Source organism: Sylvia atricapilla, chromosome 11, assembly GCF_009819655.1.
Source record: "Sylvia atricapilla isolate bSylAtr1 chromosome 11, bSylAtr1.pri, whole genome shotgun sequence".
In the NCBI taxonomy this organism is placed as follows: domain Eukaryota; kingdom Metazoa; phylum Chordata; class Aves; order Passeriformes; family Sylviidae; genus Sylvia; species Sylvia atricapilla.
The window spans coordinates 21,636,655-21,656,644 of NC_089150.1; the positions used below are offsets into that span (position 1 = coordinate 21,636,655).

At 45.0% G+C, this 19,990-nt stretch overlaps 1 protein-coding gene across 2 annotated transcripts in view; it reads right to left on the minus strand.

Moving 5' to 3' along the window:
* Positions 1-16,113, minus strand: part of BICD2 (BICD cargo adaptor 2) — a 50,589-nt gene extending 34,476 nt beyond the window's left edge. The window contains exon 1 of one of the 2 annotated variants that reach the window (XM_066327000.1): positions 15,690-16,111. In XM_066327000.1, the coding sequence (XP_066183097.1) occupies positions 15,690-15,929 (240 nt within the window). In that variant the 5' untranslated portion in view covers positions 15,930-16,111. Of the gene's footprint in view, positions 1-15,689 lie in introns of both variants that reach the window. The other variant, XM_066326998.1, reaches the window with a different exon arrangement.
* Positions 16,114-19,990: the final 3,877 nt, after the last annotated feature.

The window sequence follows — 19,990 nt, forward strand, 5'->3', positions numbered from 1 at the left end:
AACTGCCAAAACCATTAGACAGGAAATCTGTTCAAGATTGTCAAAGATAAGAAACTTGAATAATCTACACTGTTATTTTATCCTAAGGCCTTAGACATTCAGAATTAAAGGGCAGCAAATCAAGTCTGTGAATTTTGGAGACTTTCAAAGCAGATCACAGAGCTCCTAAAATAGTTCTACACAGCCAAGTCAAACCATAACTAAATCTTGTATTTCATTAAAGAATTGATTTCCAACTAATCATATTGAGATTTTGTAGGTAAAAATAGGGAACTGATTTTCTCCTCCCTCCAGACAAATTTAAAAATAATTACACATCTTTCCTGATTTCAGGAGACAAGAATCTCCACGGTTATTTGCTTCCAGCTGCAAATCCAGAAATGAAGTGCTACTGATGCAGGACCCGTAGGATTTCACAGCCCATGTAAAGGTGTGCAGATCTATGTGATTTGTATGGTAGGCAATAAATACAGCCACCATGAGAAACACAAAATCCTGACCACGAATAGCAGATCCCAAACTGCAGCACCACAAGACAGAACTGCATACACAGAGGTAAGGGCTAAGTTCAGACTCTCTTTTTATAAGCAGTACTAATGAAGAGACAATAAAGTATCACTCAAAAATAAAAATGAAGCATTTTTCTTCCAAATAACGGATCTAATTTTATTTTGTGCTCATAAGTTCATCACAGCCCTGATTTCAGCAGCGCAGGACACTGCAGCATAACAGAGCAGAGCAGCAGGACGCAGGAGGAATGTTTACATTCCTGAGCAGTGTTCTCACTGCCAGATCCACTGAAAAGAAATCAAGGTTATTATCAGGAAAAAAAAATGCATACAGGAAACTTCATTTGGGATTTTGGACATGTGTAAGGGACTATCACTCTTTAACTGTTCCAAGGATCAATTCAAAGGCCGCTTGTCACCAGAACAGCTGTTCAGCCAGCTCTTCTGTTTTGCCTGGTTTTGTTTTCTTCGATGAGGAATGTCTGTCAGAGATTCATTCATGTCTGTCACCATCCTCTAGCCAGCAGAGCCAGCCCTTCATGTGATTGCTAACTGAAAACTCATCTTAAAACAAATAAACACACGTGACTTAAGTTCTGACCTCATGTTCAGTAGAAACACAATGCAGCTTTTGTTGCCTCTAATATTAATTTAAACACCTCTATGAAGGTTCAGTTGCCCAAGGCCACGCACCTGAAGAAGGGATATGTGTGAACCCCTTTGCCAGCATCCAGCAGAACCACTCACTCCTGCACTTGGGTGAGAACCAGACTATTCAGGAGCCATCTGCTCCTGGGCAGCAGACAGATCAAGAAGGCCCACACCAGGTCTGACCTTTGTAGCAGTGTTACAGACACTGCTATATAGAATCATAAGTGAACAGGATGGAAAAAAAAGTCTTACATAATAAGGATTTTAAGAGGATTTTATGTAATAGTATATTTCAGAGCCTATTGCTAGAATTATCCCACTGAAATTCTCCAGATTGATTACCTTTTTCCCCCTCAAGGAACTTGTGTAAAAACATGGAATCAAAGCAAACTTCTGTATATGTTTCACTGATGAGCTGCCCACAAACTTGTGTTCCTATTACTGCTCCTTCCCTCCATCCTATTTGACTGCATTTCCTCTAAACAAGTCCACATATTTATGAGCAAATAAACATTGTGACTGCATCCTGCTCTACAGACACAGTAGTTCCCCTATGGAGAGGCATAAAAGCCTGGTCTTAACAAGGGCTCAAAAGGCAGTCTCCTCCGGTCCCCAAAGGTGAAATTTGTTGTTTATTAATCCAGATCAGCAATTCCAAGAGCAGTGAAAAGTTACCCTCCCCTTCCTCGTTGATTTATGTTGTGGCAGTGGCCTTATGTAACAACAATAATTTAAACTACAGCTGTATGCACACAGCTGCCTTGATTAAAACAAACCAAACTATACTGCCAGCACTGTTTGCCTCAATGCAACACTTACACAGCGCATGGCTGGTGGCTGGTGAGTGGGCAGCCAGCAGCACAGACCCAGCACACACAGTCACAGGCAAAGTCATCTCCCATCACCACAGCATGCAGGGTAATAACCTCAGCAACAGGAAACCTTCTCCCAGGTTTCATATGGTAAGAGCCATACAAAGGAGTGGTAAATAACTCCTCTACTTCTCCATACACCTCATAGAGGTGTTGGATCTACAGGCAGACCAATCAAAAAGAGTGAGTCCCCTCCACAGACAAACCATCCAGGACCATTGTTGTAAGGGTCGGTTGGATAGTGGCCCAAACAATAAGCTGTTTTCAGAAAACCAGGGATTCATCCTCTTATGTGGCATGAGAGAAGGATTAAGCCTTAATTTAGCACCATTTAGAAAAGATTACCCTTTAATTGCAATAGGAGTTGGCAGACACTGGCAGCAATGAAAAGCCTTTATCCTGCAAAGCTTCCAAGCGGTCAGTGACAGCTCCCAGGCCAGCAGCAGAGAGCCAGCCCATGCTGTCCCCAGCCAGCAGCTCAAGGCCACCAGACTGATGGGGTGGAATGCAGGGAGCACACAGCTGCAGAGACAAACCCCTCATTCATTGGCATTTTCAGACTGGGTAGGGCACGTGGGGCTGCCACAGTGCACTGAGGAGCCGAAGCCTTCAGAAGGGCTCAGCTGCCGGTACCAGCCAGAGCTGTGCCTGGCGGGACCCAGCTGCTGTGGGCAAAGATCCAGCAGTGGGGATATGCCCACTTCCTACCTTCTGCTATCACTCTGGCCCGGGCAGCAGACGCAGCTCCCCGCTGACCTCAGCTCTGTCACTCTCTGGTGACAGGCTAAGAGAGGTGTCACACTCTATTTTCTGGCACCAAGAACTCTGCTAAAGCAGATGCATGACATGTCTCAGGCAGAAGGTGGCCAGACTCCTGCCAAAGGTTCCCAGTAGCCCATTGCCACTCAGAAGCCTGTTACAAATGTCTTCTAATTTGGTGCAAAACATTTATGTTATTCCAGATTGGCACCCAGGAAAATGTAATTCTTGTTCAAACAGATTTTGCTGCAGCAGTAATGTCTGTTTTAGATCTACGCTGAATTAATCCAAGTTTAGGCCAGCACAGGACATCCCAAAGCCTACTGTAGTTTAACTCAAGCCAGCTTTACTTTTAAAAGTTCAGTGAAAAGTTACAGTTTCTATGCATAGACAAGGCCTTAAACCAAGGTTTAACCCCTTTCCTCTCCACTTCTTGCCCACACATGGCAGTGCCTGGCATTTCTGACAGCCTTAGGCCTGAAAAAGCCCTGCCCAGCTGTCTGAGCCACCTCAGCTTACCAGTGAGGGGAGAAAGAGCTCTTCGGCAAGGAGGCCGGGAGCTGCAGAAGGAAACTGTCAGAACAAGACTGACTAGATGAGGAGCCATAAGAAGTGCTAGTGTCAAGGGAAAAAGCAAATTTTCTAAAGAGGAGGCAAAGAACATGTGTCCAAGGGAAAAAGATATGAGATGACAAACAGTGGCACAGGGTAACAGTGGCAGCAGCATGATCAGAGACTGAAATGGAATTCAGCAGGAAACCAAGGAAGAGGAACAAAACCAAGTGCAGGATGAAGTAGGAGTGGGAAGAAGAGACATGAGCCTGTAGCTGCCTGCGCACTTCAGATCTGAATGGGCAGCCTCATCCTCTTTGTGCCCTAACTGCTTCCAGTTTCTTAGCCTAAGGCTGAAGTTTGTCTCCTACCCTGGAAGAAAACCTGACCAGTAATTTTGTCATTTGCTCAGGACATTCTTTCCAAAACATTTAAGTTTTGAAAGTTTAACACAAAGCCTGGCATTTGCACTCAAAAACATCTTTGAATAGACTTTAGAGTTAGTTTAGTTATCCTTGGACACTATTACACTTCTTTGCATTCACTGTCACTGCTACCCTTGCTGCTCATTCTCAAATGAAACACTGGGTACATCTGTAAAGGACTGATGTCCAAAGCACAATTAATTCAAAATAAAATTATGATCCCAACACAGAACTGAGAGTCGCATCTTGTACTCAACAACACACTGAAGCAGACCAGTTTTACTTTTAAAACTACAAGGAAGAATTCTCTGTCTCTCCAGTTCATTTCATACTTAGAGCTTAAATTTCAGCAAGTTGATTTGTTGCATTATAAACAGACACTAGTTTTATGCACACGAAGACCACAAAGTTAAAGAAAAATTAAAGAAATTGAGTAAGACGAGCTCTAGCCATCCCCACAGACGTTATTCAAATTCCCTCAAACATTACTTTTCCATTATTACTGCAGTCTTCTGCACTACAAAAAGAGAAACAGACATGTACCCATTATCTGCAGACCTGAAATTTCAAGACATAAGAGCAGTAGTCCAATAGGAAAACACTACAACTACGCTCTGCTGCAGCACCAGTTCCAAAGGCGTCATTAAGACAGATCTTAAAACACAAGAAGAGGAGTTAAATAATTCAAGAGCTAAAAAAATCTAAGCCTGAGCACTGGAGAGCATTCCTGGGTACACAGACACCAAGCACTGGGCTGTTCCTGATAGCTCTGGAATTCTTTAGAAATAAAATCTAGCTTTAGAGCCACATTGAACTAAGAGGCAGTGGAACAAAACTTGGATCTGCATGAACTCTACATCTCGTGGAGGCTCTGTTCCCTTGTACAGCAGTGCCTACTGAAGATTAAGGCCGCATTCTTCACACAAAGCCTAATGTTCTGTGCAGTAAGACAAAGCTAACACGTGACTAGCACAGCATGGTACCAGGCGACAAATGGAGCCCAGGGCAAGAAAAATACTTTCATCAAATTAATCACTTTCTATGGAGATGACCCTTGCCACAGAGAACAATGATAATAAAACAAGAAAATACATTTCTTGTAAAGCACACATAGAAATATCATATCAACCTTAATGCTTTTTTAGGTCTATTGTGGGGAAAAAGGGCATACATAGCCCCGCTGAGAGCAGTAGGGCTGATAAATGAATGCTCTTTGAGGCCAGTTCTCAAAGGTCCCAGAGCCAAGAACCTTTAAAAGCAAACAGATGCCTCACAGAGGCTTCACCCACGCCAAAAGCCTCCCTGGATGAGCTAGATTCCAAGATGTTCCCCAGCTGCAGTCCCTCACACTGCAGAGCATGAAAGGAATGAATGCCTTACTATGCTCCCCCAAAATCCCTAACAATAGGGAGGTCAAAGGGAACATCAGAGCAATTTTAATGTTAACAGGCTTTGTGCCACATTAAAAAGGTCCATTTGCTTCCGTCCCAATAAGGCATTTATATTTCAGGGCACTTGGCCACACAGGCTACAGGCTACATTAGAACAACGAGCCACAAATCAGTGGAGCAGCTATTTTTTATGTATGTATGTATGTGTGTGTGTGTGTGTGTGTATGCCTGCATATACTAGCAGCTCTCTCCCACCAAATTCCTTTAATGTACTCTTATTGTTTGGTTTCTACCTATTTCCCAAGTGAAATGAGTAGGCATTTCTTCTCGTCTCTTTCTCCTTTTCTTTTCTACAGAGAGGATAAGAATAAGCTGATTTATTAAGTGCTCAGGTGGAAGAGCTGTCTGAAACATGACACTGCCAGGAAAGCTGTGCTCTCCCTTTTCATGTAGCCTGGAAAAGAATATTGCAATGGGAAAATTTTCCGCCAAACTTCCAGGACAGACAATGCTCAAGTCCACTATCCCAGCAGCCTTGACAAAAAGTCTACAACCAGCCTTCAGAGGCCCTCTCTACTTCCTGAAACTCTCCCAGATCTCAGAAAGGAGAGGTCACAAGATAGGTACTTAAGCCTCAGTCAAACCATGAAGAGTCCTAGCTAAAATTTCCCTCCAATTCACTACTGTGCTTACCTCCACTGTGAATGCAGGAGGACAGGAAAGTGTGTAATTTTCACGAGTGAAAATTAATCCTGGAATACAGGATTTTTCCCACCCTAGAACCCCACAGAAGTTAAAGGTAACCACAATCCATTCACACTGTTTAAGGAGTTACATTAGCAGTTTACAAGTACAGAGAATTGAATTATGCAGAATACATGCAGGGGTGAGAGGAGGGCTTCAAAACTGACAAACATCAGAGTGGTTAGTAGGACCACTGCAAAAGCCTACATGCAGGAATAAAACCATAAAGCCCGTGAAATGCCTGACAATGACAGACGATTATCTCTTCTCTGCATTCCTTTCCTAAGGGGTAATACTGCAACTGTCACAGTAGTCAGCATTCCTTCAGCCCTCCTGAAGTCCAGACAAATAACTAATACATCTCACACGCTCCACTTGGTAAAATGTAGTTCCAGCTACTCAATCCTTCAGTGTGTATTCACTGACTAAATAAAGCTGGAGGAAGTGAACAATAAAAATTAGTTTAAACTTAGAATTTGAACTACGGGGCATATTTTAAAGCACAGTATGTAAAAAACATATGTATGTAGGCAACAAAGTAAGAGAATTGTAGAATTGTTGATAGTGAAGACTGGAAGGGGGCTCTGGAGGTCATTTACTCTTTACATTTAGCCTTCCTACTTAAAGCAGGGTCACCACCAAACACGTGTTCAAGGACATTGTCCAGTTGGGGTTTCAGTGATTCCCAAGATGAAGGCCACATATAACCTATGGAGAAATAACAGAAAATAAGTTACACATGGCACATTATATTTGTGGTTGCTCATGTACGTGCTAGGACTCATAAAAAAAAACTCCATAAAAACTTTAGTTTTTATGGACTGCTCTGTAGCAAAACAATTAATACTGGAGGCTAGAGTTGAACCACTCCACAGCTTGATTTGTTCCAAGTGACTCAAATCTGCTCTTAAAATATTTCTACGATTACTGAACAATCTTAGAACAAGCCTTTGTTGTATCCAGTTGGGGGAGGGGGAAATGTTTTAAAACAGTCCTACTCCCCAAACACTGCTCTAATTTAGCCACTAAATGCAAGTGGTCTTGTTTCCCAAGCAATAGCTTGAATATTTTGGCTTCAGCCCACCTTTAAGTAGCCTCCTGAACTGGACTCAAATAGTAGAGAACATACACGTTAAAAAAAAGGGGTATTAATAACCCCTAAAAGAAGAAACTTGCAAAAAGGCCTTATATTTCACATATATGCAAATGTGACCTATATGTGTCTGAAATGCAACCTGACAAAGCTTCAGGTGGAAGCAGATGTTGTACTCAACCCTGTAAGCTGCACCAAGAGCCAGAAGTGTCTTGCACACCCATATGAACCCTCCTACCAGCAGAAGCTCCTCATCAGCATGTCCTGAACCCTTGTCATCCATGCCACAATGTGAATCTCACTCAAAAAATACAATCTCTCACCAGTTTCTAAGTCAGCTACCTGCTGCACCTTCCCAGGGAACATCCCATCTCTGCTGCTCACCATCACAGCCCCTAGCACGCTTACCCCGACAAGAGAAGACAAACACCAAGCTATTAACAGGCAAATCTGGTGTAAGACCACCATCAGCTCTGCACCACTGACAGACCTGACTTATCTTTCTGCAACAGCAAACTTCCATGTGAAGCTGGCCAGCCATTTCTTGGCCAAAACCCATATACGTTCTGAAAGCATCCCCAAAAGGGAAGCAAGTGGAATTGCTTTGCACAGCTGTTGAACATAGCGAACCAAGATACAAGTTAGACAGAAGCTTTTCCTCACACGGATACAAGTCTTACAAAGCTACTGTATTAAACTGAGCGAGAGAAAAATTTAAATCAGGACCACTGCTGAATGATTTCTGCTGAATCGGAGACCTAAATTTATTAGGGAAGTATGTTTTGGCTAGATGACCTTCCTTCATTCAATAGCATGTACCAAAGCTGAGGGCATGTGCTACATGACACTCTTGTTACTGCTCGTGACATGTTGGGGACAGTCACACTCATCCAACAATAGCCAATTTCTATTTCAAAAGCCAAATGCTTTCTCCAAAAGACATCACAGAAAAGCATCAAATAATTATATACTGACTGCCTGAAAATGCACTTTCAATTTCCTTCCTAATATCATATTGTTGAGAAGTTTCACCCACAGCTTCCAAGAGATAGAGGGCTGTGTGGACTACAGATAATGTGTCACGCTACTCAGCCACTTTGGGCATCACAACCAAATTTCTCCCTCAAAAAAACACACACAGCCTTGTGCAGAAAGATGCAAGAAAATCCCTTTTGGTTTACAGTTACCCCTTCATACAACAGGACAAGCCCCAAACAAACATCATCCTCCATCATCAGAAAATACAGTGGATTCTGACCTTGGAGACTAAAATCAGATGTAACAAACTCTCTGTGCACAGGAAGCAATGAATCTTGTTTGGTTTGGGCAGGTTAGATGGCAGTTATGGTGTTAGGTCAGTATACTCCTCTGCCTTGGAGCCAGAGCTGAACTACAGGCCTGGTTCCGTCCAGCACTGACACTGAACATGCAGAAGGACTTCCTAATGAACTTACTAAACACTGTCTCGCTGTCTACAGCACAGCACTCGGCACCATGCTGGCAGCTTGCCAAGCTCCACACTGCACATTGGCGACAACTGAGGGATGAAAAAAAAATATTTAAGGAGACCAAGGACTGCAGTATGCCACAGAGTCTGGGCCATCCAGCACAACCCAGCACCCCACCAGACACACCACTTGCTTCAGTGAGAGCTGTATAGGTCCTCCTATGGCACAGCTGCTTCCCTAACACGGACACAGGACTGCAGAGAATCCACATCCATTCCCACACTGAGCTTCAACTATGCTGGGGCCAAACATTCAAAATTAGCCCCACGTCCCTGCTTGTCCAGAGTCCCAGTGGCAAACCCGTCTGTGGGCAAAACAGACCACATCTTTTAGCAGACTCCTCAGGCAAGTCCCCCCTCCAAAGGGAGGTGAGCCTGACATCTGCTGCCTGGTACATATTTCAGCCAGATAGTGAAAACAGCTGAGAAGAGAGGAGGGGGAGAAAAGCAGGAGGCAGAGAGAAAGGAAGATGAGCTGGAGAATGGGGAAACTAAGAAAAAAACCACAGTTTGCAGCTATTATATCCAAAACTTCAGCTCTTCTCTAAAATGGAGGATCCTCCCTTCACTTGGATGGTGAAGTTGATCTATGTCATTTCCCTTTGCTGAGGTTTTGTAGATCATATTTCAAACCCACACTATATTCCTCTGTTGCTGGGTTACCACATCTGAACAAACAATTCTCTGCAGTCTGCCAAAAGCAGAGAAAGAAAGCAAATGAATGCCTGGAGTATGCATCACCCTCTGGAAGTCATCTTACAGCCCAAAGCTGCTACAGATTAGTCACAAGCTCACACACCATAGAGTGAAAGAGGAAATGGTGAACCTATTAAGTCTGGGGGCAATGCATAGATCTGTTGTTCCCACCCTCCTGCCCCCTCCTTGTAAAATCAGGCATTTTTCCAAATCATTAGAATTCTCTTGCAGAGTAGAAGAAATATGGTCCTAATTCAAAGGGGTAAATTGGGTATTAATATCCCTGAAACTAGTATGCATGTTCCCCTAGATTTTGAAAGTATGAATCAAGATTTGAAATGAGGAAACCACAACAGCCCCTGTGACAAAACACCAGTGACCGTAGGTTTGAGACTTTCAGTTTCAGGCAGGAAACTGCCACATCAGGGGCTGCACAAATTTCCACTTCAGGGGTGCAGGAACACACAGATGTCCCCCACCGTGAAGCCCTCTGAGTTCACTCCAGCCCTCAGCAACACTGCTTGGAAGGAATCTTCCCCTGCAGCACCTGTGCAGAGAAGCCATCAGCACGCAGCATTTTGTCTAGTGTTTCTCATGTGACAATGGTCTGCTCCTGTTCTCTGAACACCCACACAACACCCAGCACTCCACCCGCAAGCCCCAGGTACCCTCAGCTGGGACTGCACATTGGAGGATGCCAAATGCAAGGCCCTAATGAACCATTTATCTGTGTAAACATGAGAAATGCTGCAAGAGGGACTACATCCCAGGACAGAGCTCAACCAAGGCCAGCAGCCTGACACTGAGGTTGCCCTGCAGCATCCCCAGGGCTGCAGACTGCCAGCAGCCAGGCCAGGACCCCGTGTGCCTGCGCTGCTCAGGCAGCAGCTTCACCCCAAGCTCAGCAGGAAGACAGCTGAACGTGCTCCTCTCGTTCCCTGTTTGCTGCTGGTACCTGCACAGCCACGTACAACACGCCTGTGACACAAACTGCGGTGCTGACCGCATTCAGTGAAAACACAAAAGAAAAATACCAAACAAAATCTGGCTCGGTTCCGCAGTGTCGTTTTTTACTGTATCTCCTCCACAGGACAGCAAACACTCAGTGCTACCACACTTCCAGGGAGAAAATAAGTAGCAAATTGCACTACTGCTGCCAAACATTGAAACCTTTGGATAAAGGTAAGGTAGAAACTTAGAAACACATTATCTAATGTTTGCTGGAGGTCAGGGACGGCTCTCATACTGGGCCAAGACACAGACAAACACCACAAACCAAAAGTAAGACACAACTCGTCCCCAAGACCCAGCTCTCGACTGAGACTACAGCAGTTCAGGGAAAACCACTTCTGCAAAAACATGGGTTTTTTTTTAAATAATTCCACCTGAAGGTCCTTACTATTCACTCGAATATTTATAGATGTTCTAATACATAAGGTACAGTTAATTTCAGAAAAAGACCAAGAAGAACATCCAGCAATTTCATAAAATAATCTGAAATAATCACTTCAAGAATATTATTTATTATTTTTAAGAACAGCAGTTCAAGGAACACTGGAAAGAAAACTAATTTAGTAACATGAAGCATTACAGGTTACTATTTCTAGTACACCAGGAAGAACTGGAACATTTTTCACTTTTTTTTTCTCCCCTAAATATGGATATGTGAGAAAAGTACCTTTTCCAAAACACAGTACTAAGTCACTATACCACTGCAAACATCAGATTAATGTCGGGGTGCCTATATTCTTCATGTAAAGCAACCGTAATTTATCAAAATATAAGAGGTTTAATTTACTCAGGAATATTTTGCTTACCCCACCCACAGTTTTCAGTATGATTTGACAGTAGAGACAGCAATTGTGTTCTAACGTTTCAGGTGTGGCAGATGTTGAAGTCCACAGCACAATCACTACGAAGTCCCCAAGACGGACTCACAAAAGTGCAACCATTTTCTTTTAGTGTGTGCAAAATTGGTATCAGTTTCCTAAATTTAGTTTGCAGTTGTACTTTTCCAATTCTAGATTTACATCTGTATAACCAGAATTAAATTTCACCTAAGCTGGTCTATGTAAAGAAACATTTATTTTAGGCATTAAACCCTTTGATTTTAACAGTGTTGCAAAGTTATAGGTAATCTCAAACTACATTGGCGTCCTTTCCTTTCAGCAGGAATCAATATATCCCCTGAACATTTATGATGAAGAGGCTGTAGAGCTGTACCTGAGGCCTGAGAGGTATTGCAATCAAACATCATTATTTACCATGATTAAACAGAAAGACTTGATCAATCCAGCATTGATTGGTGAGCACAGAGGGTCTAATCCCAGTCGGTCATGGGTTTCTTGGGTGACTTCAGCCTAGCTGTTTCTTCCCTCCTTGCCCTCATGTTCTTACACAAAAAACGAGCACAGCAGAACAAACTGGCAAAATGCATTGATAAATTCAGAGGGGAAAATCACTGCTACTTCAGCAAGCAGTTTACAATGTCTGTCTACAAGGTACATAGCACTACATGAGATAGACAGGAAAGGGAATGATTTCTCCTTCCCTTCTGAAGACGCACAGTTAAATGTTACATTAATAACATGTAACATAATGAAAGGTGAAACCAGCCTGGATGAGATATAACATACCAAATTAACTAGAACGTATGTGAGTCAATTAAGCAAAAGCAAAACTTCTGTCAGTGATCGCAGATCCTGTACACTCCACCTCAATATCAACTCAAACAGTACAAATATCACAGCCCAGGACACGGCACCTCAGCTGCATCATTCACCCCACTTGGGCGTCATGGGAAATGAAACAGCAAGGTGTTATCTGAATGTTTCTTTCAAAGTCACCTTGCAAGTTTACCCAGGAATCATCTACAGAGAATGGCATTAACTCAGTACATGATTCTTAAAGGCAAAAAACAGAAACAAGGGCCATAGTTACCACACAAAGAAATGAAGAGCCCTGTGGAGATCACTGCCAGTATTCCTGTAAGCTTGTTCCCCCCTTAAAAACCATAAACCATAAACATTACACTAACTGTGACATACTGACATGGGCTTTTAGACTTTAAGGATAGACATATCCACTTAAGAATTTTTGCATTATTACAGAAATAATTAATCGTAGCACCCATGTTTTCCAAGGGTTTTAATACAATTCTACCACCACCAATACAACATAACTACTTAATCAGAAAGGAGCTTTGGACAGCTGCCAGTTTCATAACTGAGTTAGTAGTTGGTTATAAATCTGACATTTCGAAGCAACTCTGAAGTACTGAGTGAAGCAGATAACCCCTTTTTTAGGCAAACCTTCCACGCCACATCCCCCCACAAATCACCAGGAAAGCAATAACTGAATCCTCAGACAATTACTTTTGTGAGCTGGACTGCACAAAGGTGTGATCATGTGTATCATCCATGTAAGAAAAATGTTCCAGCCTAGGCAGGTAGTCAGCCCTGTCATTTATACAACTGGCACTTTAACAAAGGCTTGCAGGGTGACTTACCAGCTGAAACAAAGTCTACAGAAAAAAACCTTAGTTACTTCATCACCTAGAGGGAGTAAAAGATGAATCAAATTATATGTTCACAACACAATGTAGTATTTCACTACAAGAAAACCAGTATCTTACTTCTCTGAACTAGGGAAAACGTTTATCATAATCTTTAGTAGAGTTTGAAATTAATTCCCTTCTACAAAAGCAAAGGTGCTACTGCAAATAAGTCTGTCTGGGAAGACAGTTTGTATTTCAGTTTTGTTCTGTCAAACAATGTGACAGAAGAGATGCAGCAGAAAGTACCTTAAAAGAGATATGAGGTCAATTCAGCACACATACAAGTAAAAGGACAAACTTAGACTGACCCGAGTTAAATAGGGATTGGTGTGGAGGCTCAGCAATGCAAGGAGCTCCCCATTTTCACCAGGACAACTTGGATTGCAAATACTGAGAGTACACAGATATCTTTACAAATTGGGGGGTACAGCTCTGACAATGCCATTCACACTCACCAAGGTTTAAGGAGGTTTAAGGGCCTGAGTTTCTGCCACATTGGGGATTGGATGGCAGGGAGCAGAATCTGGCCAGAAAGATCTGATGACTGTAGCAGAAAAGCCTGTACTTTCAACAAACTGCATTACAAATTTCCCACGCTCAGAATCCATTTACCTATGGTATGAATAGGGCCATGATACAGGAGTGCTTCATAATAGTAAACAAAAGCATAGCCAAATCTAAATACCCAGCAGGACAGAAAACAACTGTGCACTTGCCCCAGACCCTGCCCAACATGGCCTTGTGCTGCTTAGCTCTCTTGACACAGACAAACAAAGTAAGATCTGCAGAGACTAAAAGGGCTAGATCTTAAAAGGTTGCATGAAGTCACAGTTAAGAAGCAAGAGATGGAAAGCAGTCCTGTTCTAGTTTGACATCAATCTCCCATATTCCCCAAGAACAACTTAAGTAACCCAAGGTGGAGTCCCTTTAGGGTTGGTGCACGACGTGTAGTAAGTCTTGTACGCAGCGCTCCTCCAGCTGAATGTGGAAAAACCAAGAAGCTGCATTAAAATGTAAAGATGATAAACTCCTCCTCTGAGCATATGCTTCATACATTTGCTAAAGGTTTACAAGATCTACAGCAGATCAGATTCCTGCACAGCATCACAAGAAAGCCAGAAGAGCAATGCTCTTTCCCTGTGTAGGCTATCAGAGTCCTCAAGCTGCTCCCAGAATTGTCTGCCTCCAAGGTTTTGACTTAATTAGAGCAGGACATGCACACACAAAGCAAATCCTTCAAAATATTAAAAGCCAAAAGGAGTGAATCATTGCTGATTCTGCCTTTTTTGTTTGTTTTTTTGTCTTTTTAATCTCTTTTACAAGCTTCTCTTGGTACAGCCCTAAAAGAATGAAAAGACAGTATCATCAAGCTTTTTTCCACCTGCAAGTCAAAACATGTAATGCCCAAACACACAAAGCACAGCCCAGTGACTAAAGCACTACCTGTGATCAAGGCATCCTGCCTCCCACTGGTGTGTCAGGCACTGCCTTGCTGAATGAGGTTGAGCCAGTCCTGTCACCTCTCCCTGCCATGTTTCACATCTGACCTATCAACCGAGTTTACCGACTTTTCTCTCCCTTGAGCTCAACTCTACAGCTGCCTCCGCCCTTGACTTCCAAGTTTCTGCTCCTGTATGCTGCTGTAATTGTGCTGGTCTCAAGTGGCTTTAGAACAGCAGCGTATCAATTCAGCTTGCATATTTAGTTAACAAGTTTATAGCCATGAATTTCAAAGTAATTAGCCTCTTTGCTTATGCTTGCTTAACACAATAAAAACAAAATAAAGCTTTATTTACAAGAACAAAAGATACATAGTATGCGGGAAGGGAGAGCATTCACCAATTCAGCTGATTTTTTACCAGTCTATAACAAGGACTCACTTTTCCTTTGAAATATTGTATTCTGATTTTACTTAAAATCCATTTCCAACTGAATAAACTAAAGCTAAGCCCCATTGGATACAATTTGTGCAGGTCAAATCCACCTATATTCACTTCTCAGGCTGTATCAATGTTCTGCAATCAAGGCAAGGCCTAAATCAGCTGAAAAGCAGCACAAGGTTTGCCTGCAGGCCGAATCACTGAACCAAACAAAGCAGTACGCAGACAAGTTCACATGGGCCATGCTCTACAGCGGGCTGACGGGATCAGGGGCGCAAACCACCCATCTGCATTCTCTGATGGTCCTCGGACAGCACTTTTCCCACATTCTACACCCAGAAGAGATCTTGTATGAGAAAAACTTTATGCGCCAATTGCCTAATACAGCGTTACTACCGACAAACTTTACTCTCCTGTACACACTAGATCTGGAATTTCCCTTGAAATATATAATAATAAAAAAGCCAACGGCAGGACCTGCACCAAAACAAAGCTATGTGAACTGAAGTCCGCTGTATTATTTCCGTGGTGGTCCCCATTGAGGAAGTGATCAACACCAACGTAAGGTTTCCCCTTCCACACCAAAGCGTGGCCGCCGCACGCCGGTGGCGGCCCCGGAGCCCCGCCGCGGGCCTGTGTCTGTCCCGGGGAGCGGCCACCCCGGCCGGCTCCCGGCCTGCAGCGGCCCCGGGGCGGCCCACCTACCGCGGCCCGAGGGGGAGAAAAGCCTTTACCCGCCCCCAGCCCACTACCCCCTTCACGGGAGCAGGGGTCGGGACAGAAAGGCCTTTTTTTTCCACCCCGTCGCTCTGCTGGGCCAGCCTGCCGCCAGGCGCCGGGAGCTGTCATTTTGGGGAAGGACGCAAGCGCCCCGCCGGAGCCAGGCCGAAGCCCGGGAAGCCGCCGGCCGCCCCCAGCAGCCCCGGGGCCCCTCGCCTGCCGGGCGCGGACTCCAAAGCCGCCCGCTCGCACGGCTCCGCTCTGCCTTCGCCCTTCCACCCGCCACGGCCGCGCTCGGGCCCAGGCCGCCCTCCTGCCTCCGCCCCCGCCTCACCTCCTTCAGCTGCTCCATCTCGGTGCGGATGGTCTCGTACTCCAGCTCCAGCTCCTCATACTGCTGCTTCAGCTGCTGCTTCTCCTCCAGCACTGCCAGCCCGTACTCCGCCGCCTGGATCTTCTCCCGGGTGGTCTCGCCCAGCTCCTGGAAGAGACGCTTGATCTCGCTCCGCAGCCACTCGGGCTCCGACTCCATCACCAGCCGGGCGTACTCCTCCTCCTCCATGGCCAGCGACATGTCGGCGGAGGGGCCGCCGGCCGCCGAGGCGGATGGGCGAACGCGCAGCCCGTCTGGCGCTCCTACCGGCGGCACGGCCCGCAGGCGGCCGCGGCAGGGCCCGCTCGGGCCGCCATCGATGGGCCAGGCGCGCGCCGCTCCCGCCGCGGACCCTCCCCGGAGCCGCCCGCCGCCGCCGCCGCACTGGCCGCCAGCGCCGAGCGCAGTGAAATCATTCAAAAGGCACGGCCGCGCCGGCGCCCCGCGGGCTGCTGGGAGTGGGAGTCCTCCGGCCCCGGCCCGGCCGCGCGCCGCGCCTTCGCTGGACTACAGCTCCCGGCAAGGACCGCGAGCGGCCGGGGGAGGAGAAGGTCCCCTGGCGGCCGGCGCGGGTAGCGCAGGGCCGGCGGGGCCCGGGAGCGGCCTGGCCCGACAGCGAGCGCGCCCCGGCACCCCCCGGTGACCCCAGCCACAAATTCGGGCACAGGCCCCGGGACCGCGGACGCATACCCCGTGCACACAGCCCCTGTACACACCCTGGCGGCCCGGACCACGCCCAGGAGGGCTTTCGGGGCGGCTTTGACAAAGGGCTGGGCTCGGCTGGGTGCGAAAGATGAGGGCCGTGCTCCAGAGCGTGTGGCGGCGGGTGGTGCCACAGCAGCACGGAGAGAGCAGGGGGTCACAGAACAGGGGGTCACAGAACAGAGGGTCACAGAAGGCTGGGACCAGCCCCACGCCATCCCGGGAGCTGCGAGCATCTCACTGTTCCCGGTGTTCTGCGTCTAGAGGTGGAATTCCTGCTAAAAGGCGTTCTCCGCCCACCGACAGGGACCAAACCGTGTCCCCCGAGTCATGCTGAGGATAACCACGGCCACGGGACAAGGCGTTCCTCTGCGCCTGAGCTACCTTATGAAAGGAGGGAGAGGTTGCATCAAGACCCAGTGCCATGACCGGCCGTGGGACAGTGTCACTTGGTACTGTGCTGCCTGAAAAGGACTTGCCAGCTTGTGGGGAAAATGCCATCAGCCTTTGCCCCAGGTTACACGCCTTGGGCATGTTTGGTGGCAAAGGCACTGGGGTTGGGAAGCTCATTGGGGCACCACGGGTAGAACTAATTCCTAAAGCATAGTGAAGATTGAACAGAGACAAACCTCTACTAGTTGGACCATGGCAATTCCTAAGCAGCCCCATAAAGGTGGAGGGTGTATGTCCCTGTGGAGTGATGCTTCACTCCCATCGTCAGGAGAGCCCTGCAGCTTTACTGTCCTTTCATACAGCAAGTGCAGCTTGTATTTCTTCCAGAGTCAAAAACAATCAGTAATGAACTGGTGAGCAGATAGCAAGCATAATAAAAACAATTACGTGTTTGAGCACTCCACGAGGTCTCAAACATAAAGAAATGCATTTGCTCACAGCTGCACGGTTTTTTCAAGCTACTTTGAACTTCTGCCTATGCACGTATCCCTTAGCCCTTTAATAAGCTGTGTCATGGCTGAATGCTGCCTGTTATTCATGAAGCTGCCTCACCCAATTTTTCTTCAGGGCGCTGACACTGCCTGGAGCTCCCTGTGCATCAGGTGCAGGGATGTGTTTGTCCTGTGAGCACTCAGACACTCAGTCACCCAGACCTTAGAAGCAGCAAATCCATGTCCTCAGCCTGGATTGTGCATGTGAATAGTTTTTTATTTCCAGAATTCTCAGTAGAAGACATTTTCACTCCTGTGCACTTCTGTACCGTTATGGCTGTCACAGAATGTTTTTAGAGAGTTTAAACATTCTGATTCTTTTATAAAGCTAAGTGAGGAAAATAACAGTATTATCTCTCCTCCACACTCTGCTTCTCACTATTAGGACTTCTTCATGGCCTTTTAAGTTTTCTTTTGGCTGCCCAAGTAGGTAGCATTGCTAGTCCCTCCCATTCACAACTGATTCATCATTAAGATATTTTTAATAATAAATACTGGCTTGTTTTCTTTCACCTCATACTTTCTGAGCCTTCATTCCAGGTTTTCTCTGCAACTCTGAGCTCAAGCACATTAGCTGCCTTTTGGTGCTCCTCCCGCTCCTAAACTGGAATTTGCATGTAGTGACTTGCTCTCAGGACACAGAGCTTCAGTTCACATCCTGCATATTTCTGGGATTACAAGTGAATTTTGAGATATGACTAGTTTGGGGGGCTAGCAGAGATGAGCTGATCAACTCATCATAGCACAAGGGACTTCACTGGATAATTTGTTTTCTAGGTCATATCTAGAACTATTGATTGTTTCTGGGTTTCAAACTTAGGTATTTTATAAACTGCCCAAGATGCAGAGACAGAAATTATAAATACTGCAATAGTTAATTTTAAAGCATTCCTGCCCAGTTTCAGAAAACTGGAGTAACTTGTCAAGGTTAAGGTTCCCATCATCCTTCAAGGTAACAATGCAGGATAATAAAAGCTTGTGTAATGAGTGGAGGAGTACAGCCTGGCCAGTGCCCATCATCAGGTCTTGAGCTCACCCAGAGGCCCCTGCCCATTTCCCCAGGTCAATGTCCCCAAACTTCATCAATGCAAAGGTTTAGCTGCCACCCCACTGATTCAAGGTGTCATGGCCAAGCGTATTTTGGTGATATAGACTTACACAACAGCCGGAGATTAATGCTCTTATTTTTCCTGTTGAGATTTTAAAGCTATCCACTGAGAACAAAGTGGTAGAATTATACAGGAACCATTTTGTAAGCTAAAATAAATTTGGGTAGTGTTTCTTCTTGTGGAAATTAATCCACAGGAAAGAATTTTCCCTAGTGGAAAAGTCATAGCAAAGGCAAAGCCCTTCAATGCTAGTTTTATTTAACCTGAGTCCAAATCCCAAAGCAGGTAGGCACTATAATCCAATTCTGCAAAACATTCAGGTATCTGAATGTGTAAACCAGCCTAACTGTGCTTAAAACTGGGGTCCCTGCAGACAGAAAACTCCTTCTAGATGTCTTTCTTTTCATACATTACTTTGGATAAATTCAAGTGTACCACAATTAGAGTGGTACAGCCATCATAATTTCAATCTCCTTTTATCCACTGCATTTGTGTACAGCTCAGCTATAGCAAACACCAGAACGAGAAAGTCTTTAAATTGGCCCTGAAACAGCCATAAGAAACCCTAGCAAGCTGTTCCATGTTTCTCCTCTTACTTTCTACTTAAAAAAGAAACAAAACAAAACACTTTCAGCACTTTGGGACTGCTTAGTTGTTTGGTAAAGGTATGGTAATGATCCTAGGTGAAAATGAACTTAAAGTCCTCTATATGTAGCCTATGTCAAAGAAAAAACCAGTTATTTTTCAAAGTATGGAAACTCATTCTGGAGAAAAAAAGGAACTGCATGATAGCCTTGGAAATATCCAAAGCAGGTTTTAGGAGAAGAAAAGTATTTTCCTTCTCTTTTAAACAACAAGCAAATTCCAGAGAAATAGTCTGTCAGCACCAATGTACTTAGTGAAGATTACTATGATGACTCGAATGCTCTTTCTCTGTTTATCACAGTTACAAGGATTAAAATTTAACATACTATTGTTCAGTACATTATGTATTTATCTTTGGTTGAAGTCTTTATACGCAGATTGTAAAAAGAAATTTTTAAAAACCCCAGAACACAAAAAAATACCCTCCTCCAAAAAAAAAAAATCTACCCCGCCAAAAAACAAATAGCATGAAGGAAACCAGATGCCAGTACTGAAAGGGAGCTGATATCTCCATCCTCAGGTTATTATCACAGGGACTCTGACTGTTGACTTAAGGTGACCTCTGTCATCTGCAACAAAATTTCCAAGCAAAGATCAGCTGATGAATTAGCACAAATGCTCAGATCTCTCTGGGGACAGAGAAAGGGGAGAGGGAAAAAAGAGAGAGAGAGAAAGATATCTTCAGATTTCAGCTTTGCTCTGGTATTCAAGTCCATGTATGTTGCCCTCAAAATTACTGTTGCTAGAGCTGCTACTGGCTCCAATTTTGCTCACTGCCAGTTGAAATGCTGCTCTTCCCTTCACAGACAGCTGTTCTTGCCAGCAGCAGGAGAAAGATGGGGAAAGGAAAAGCAACTTCCAG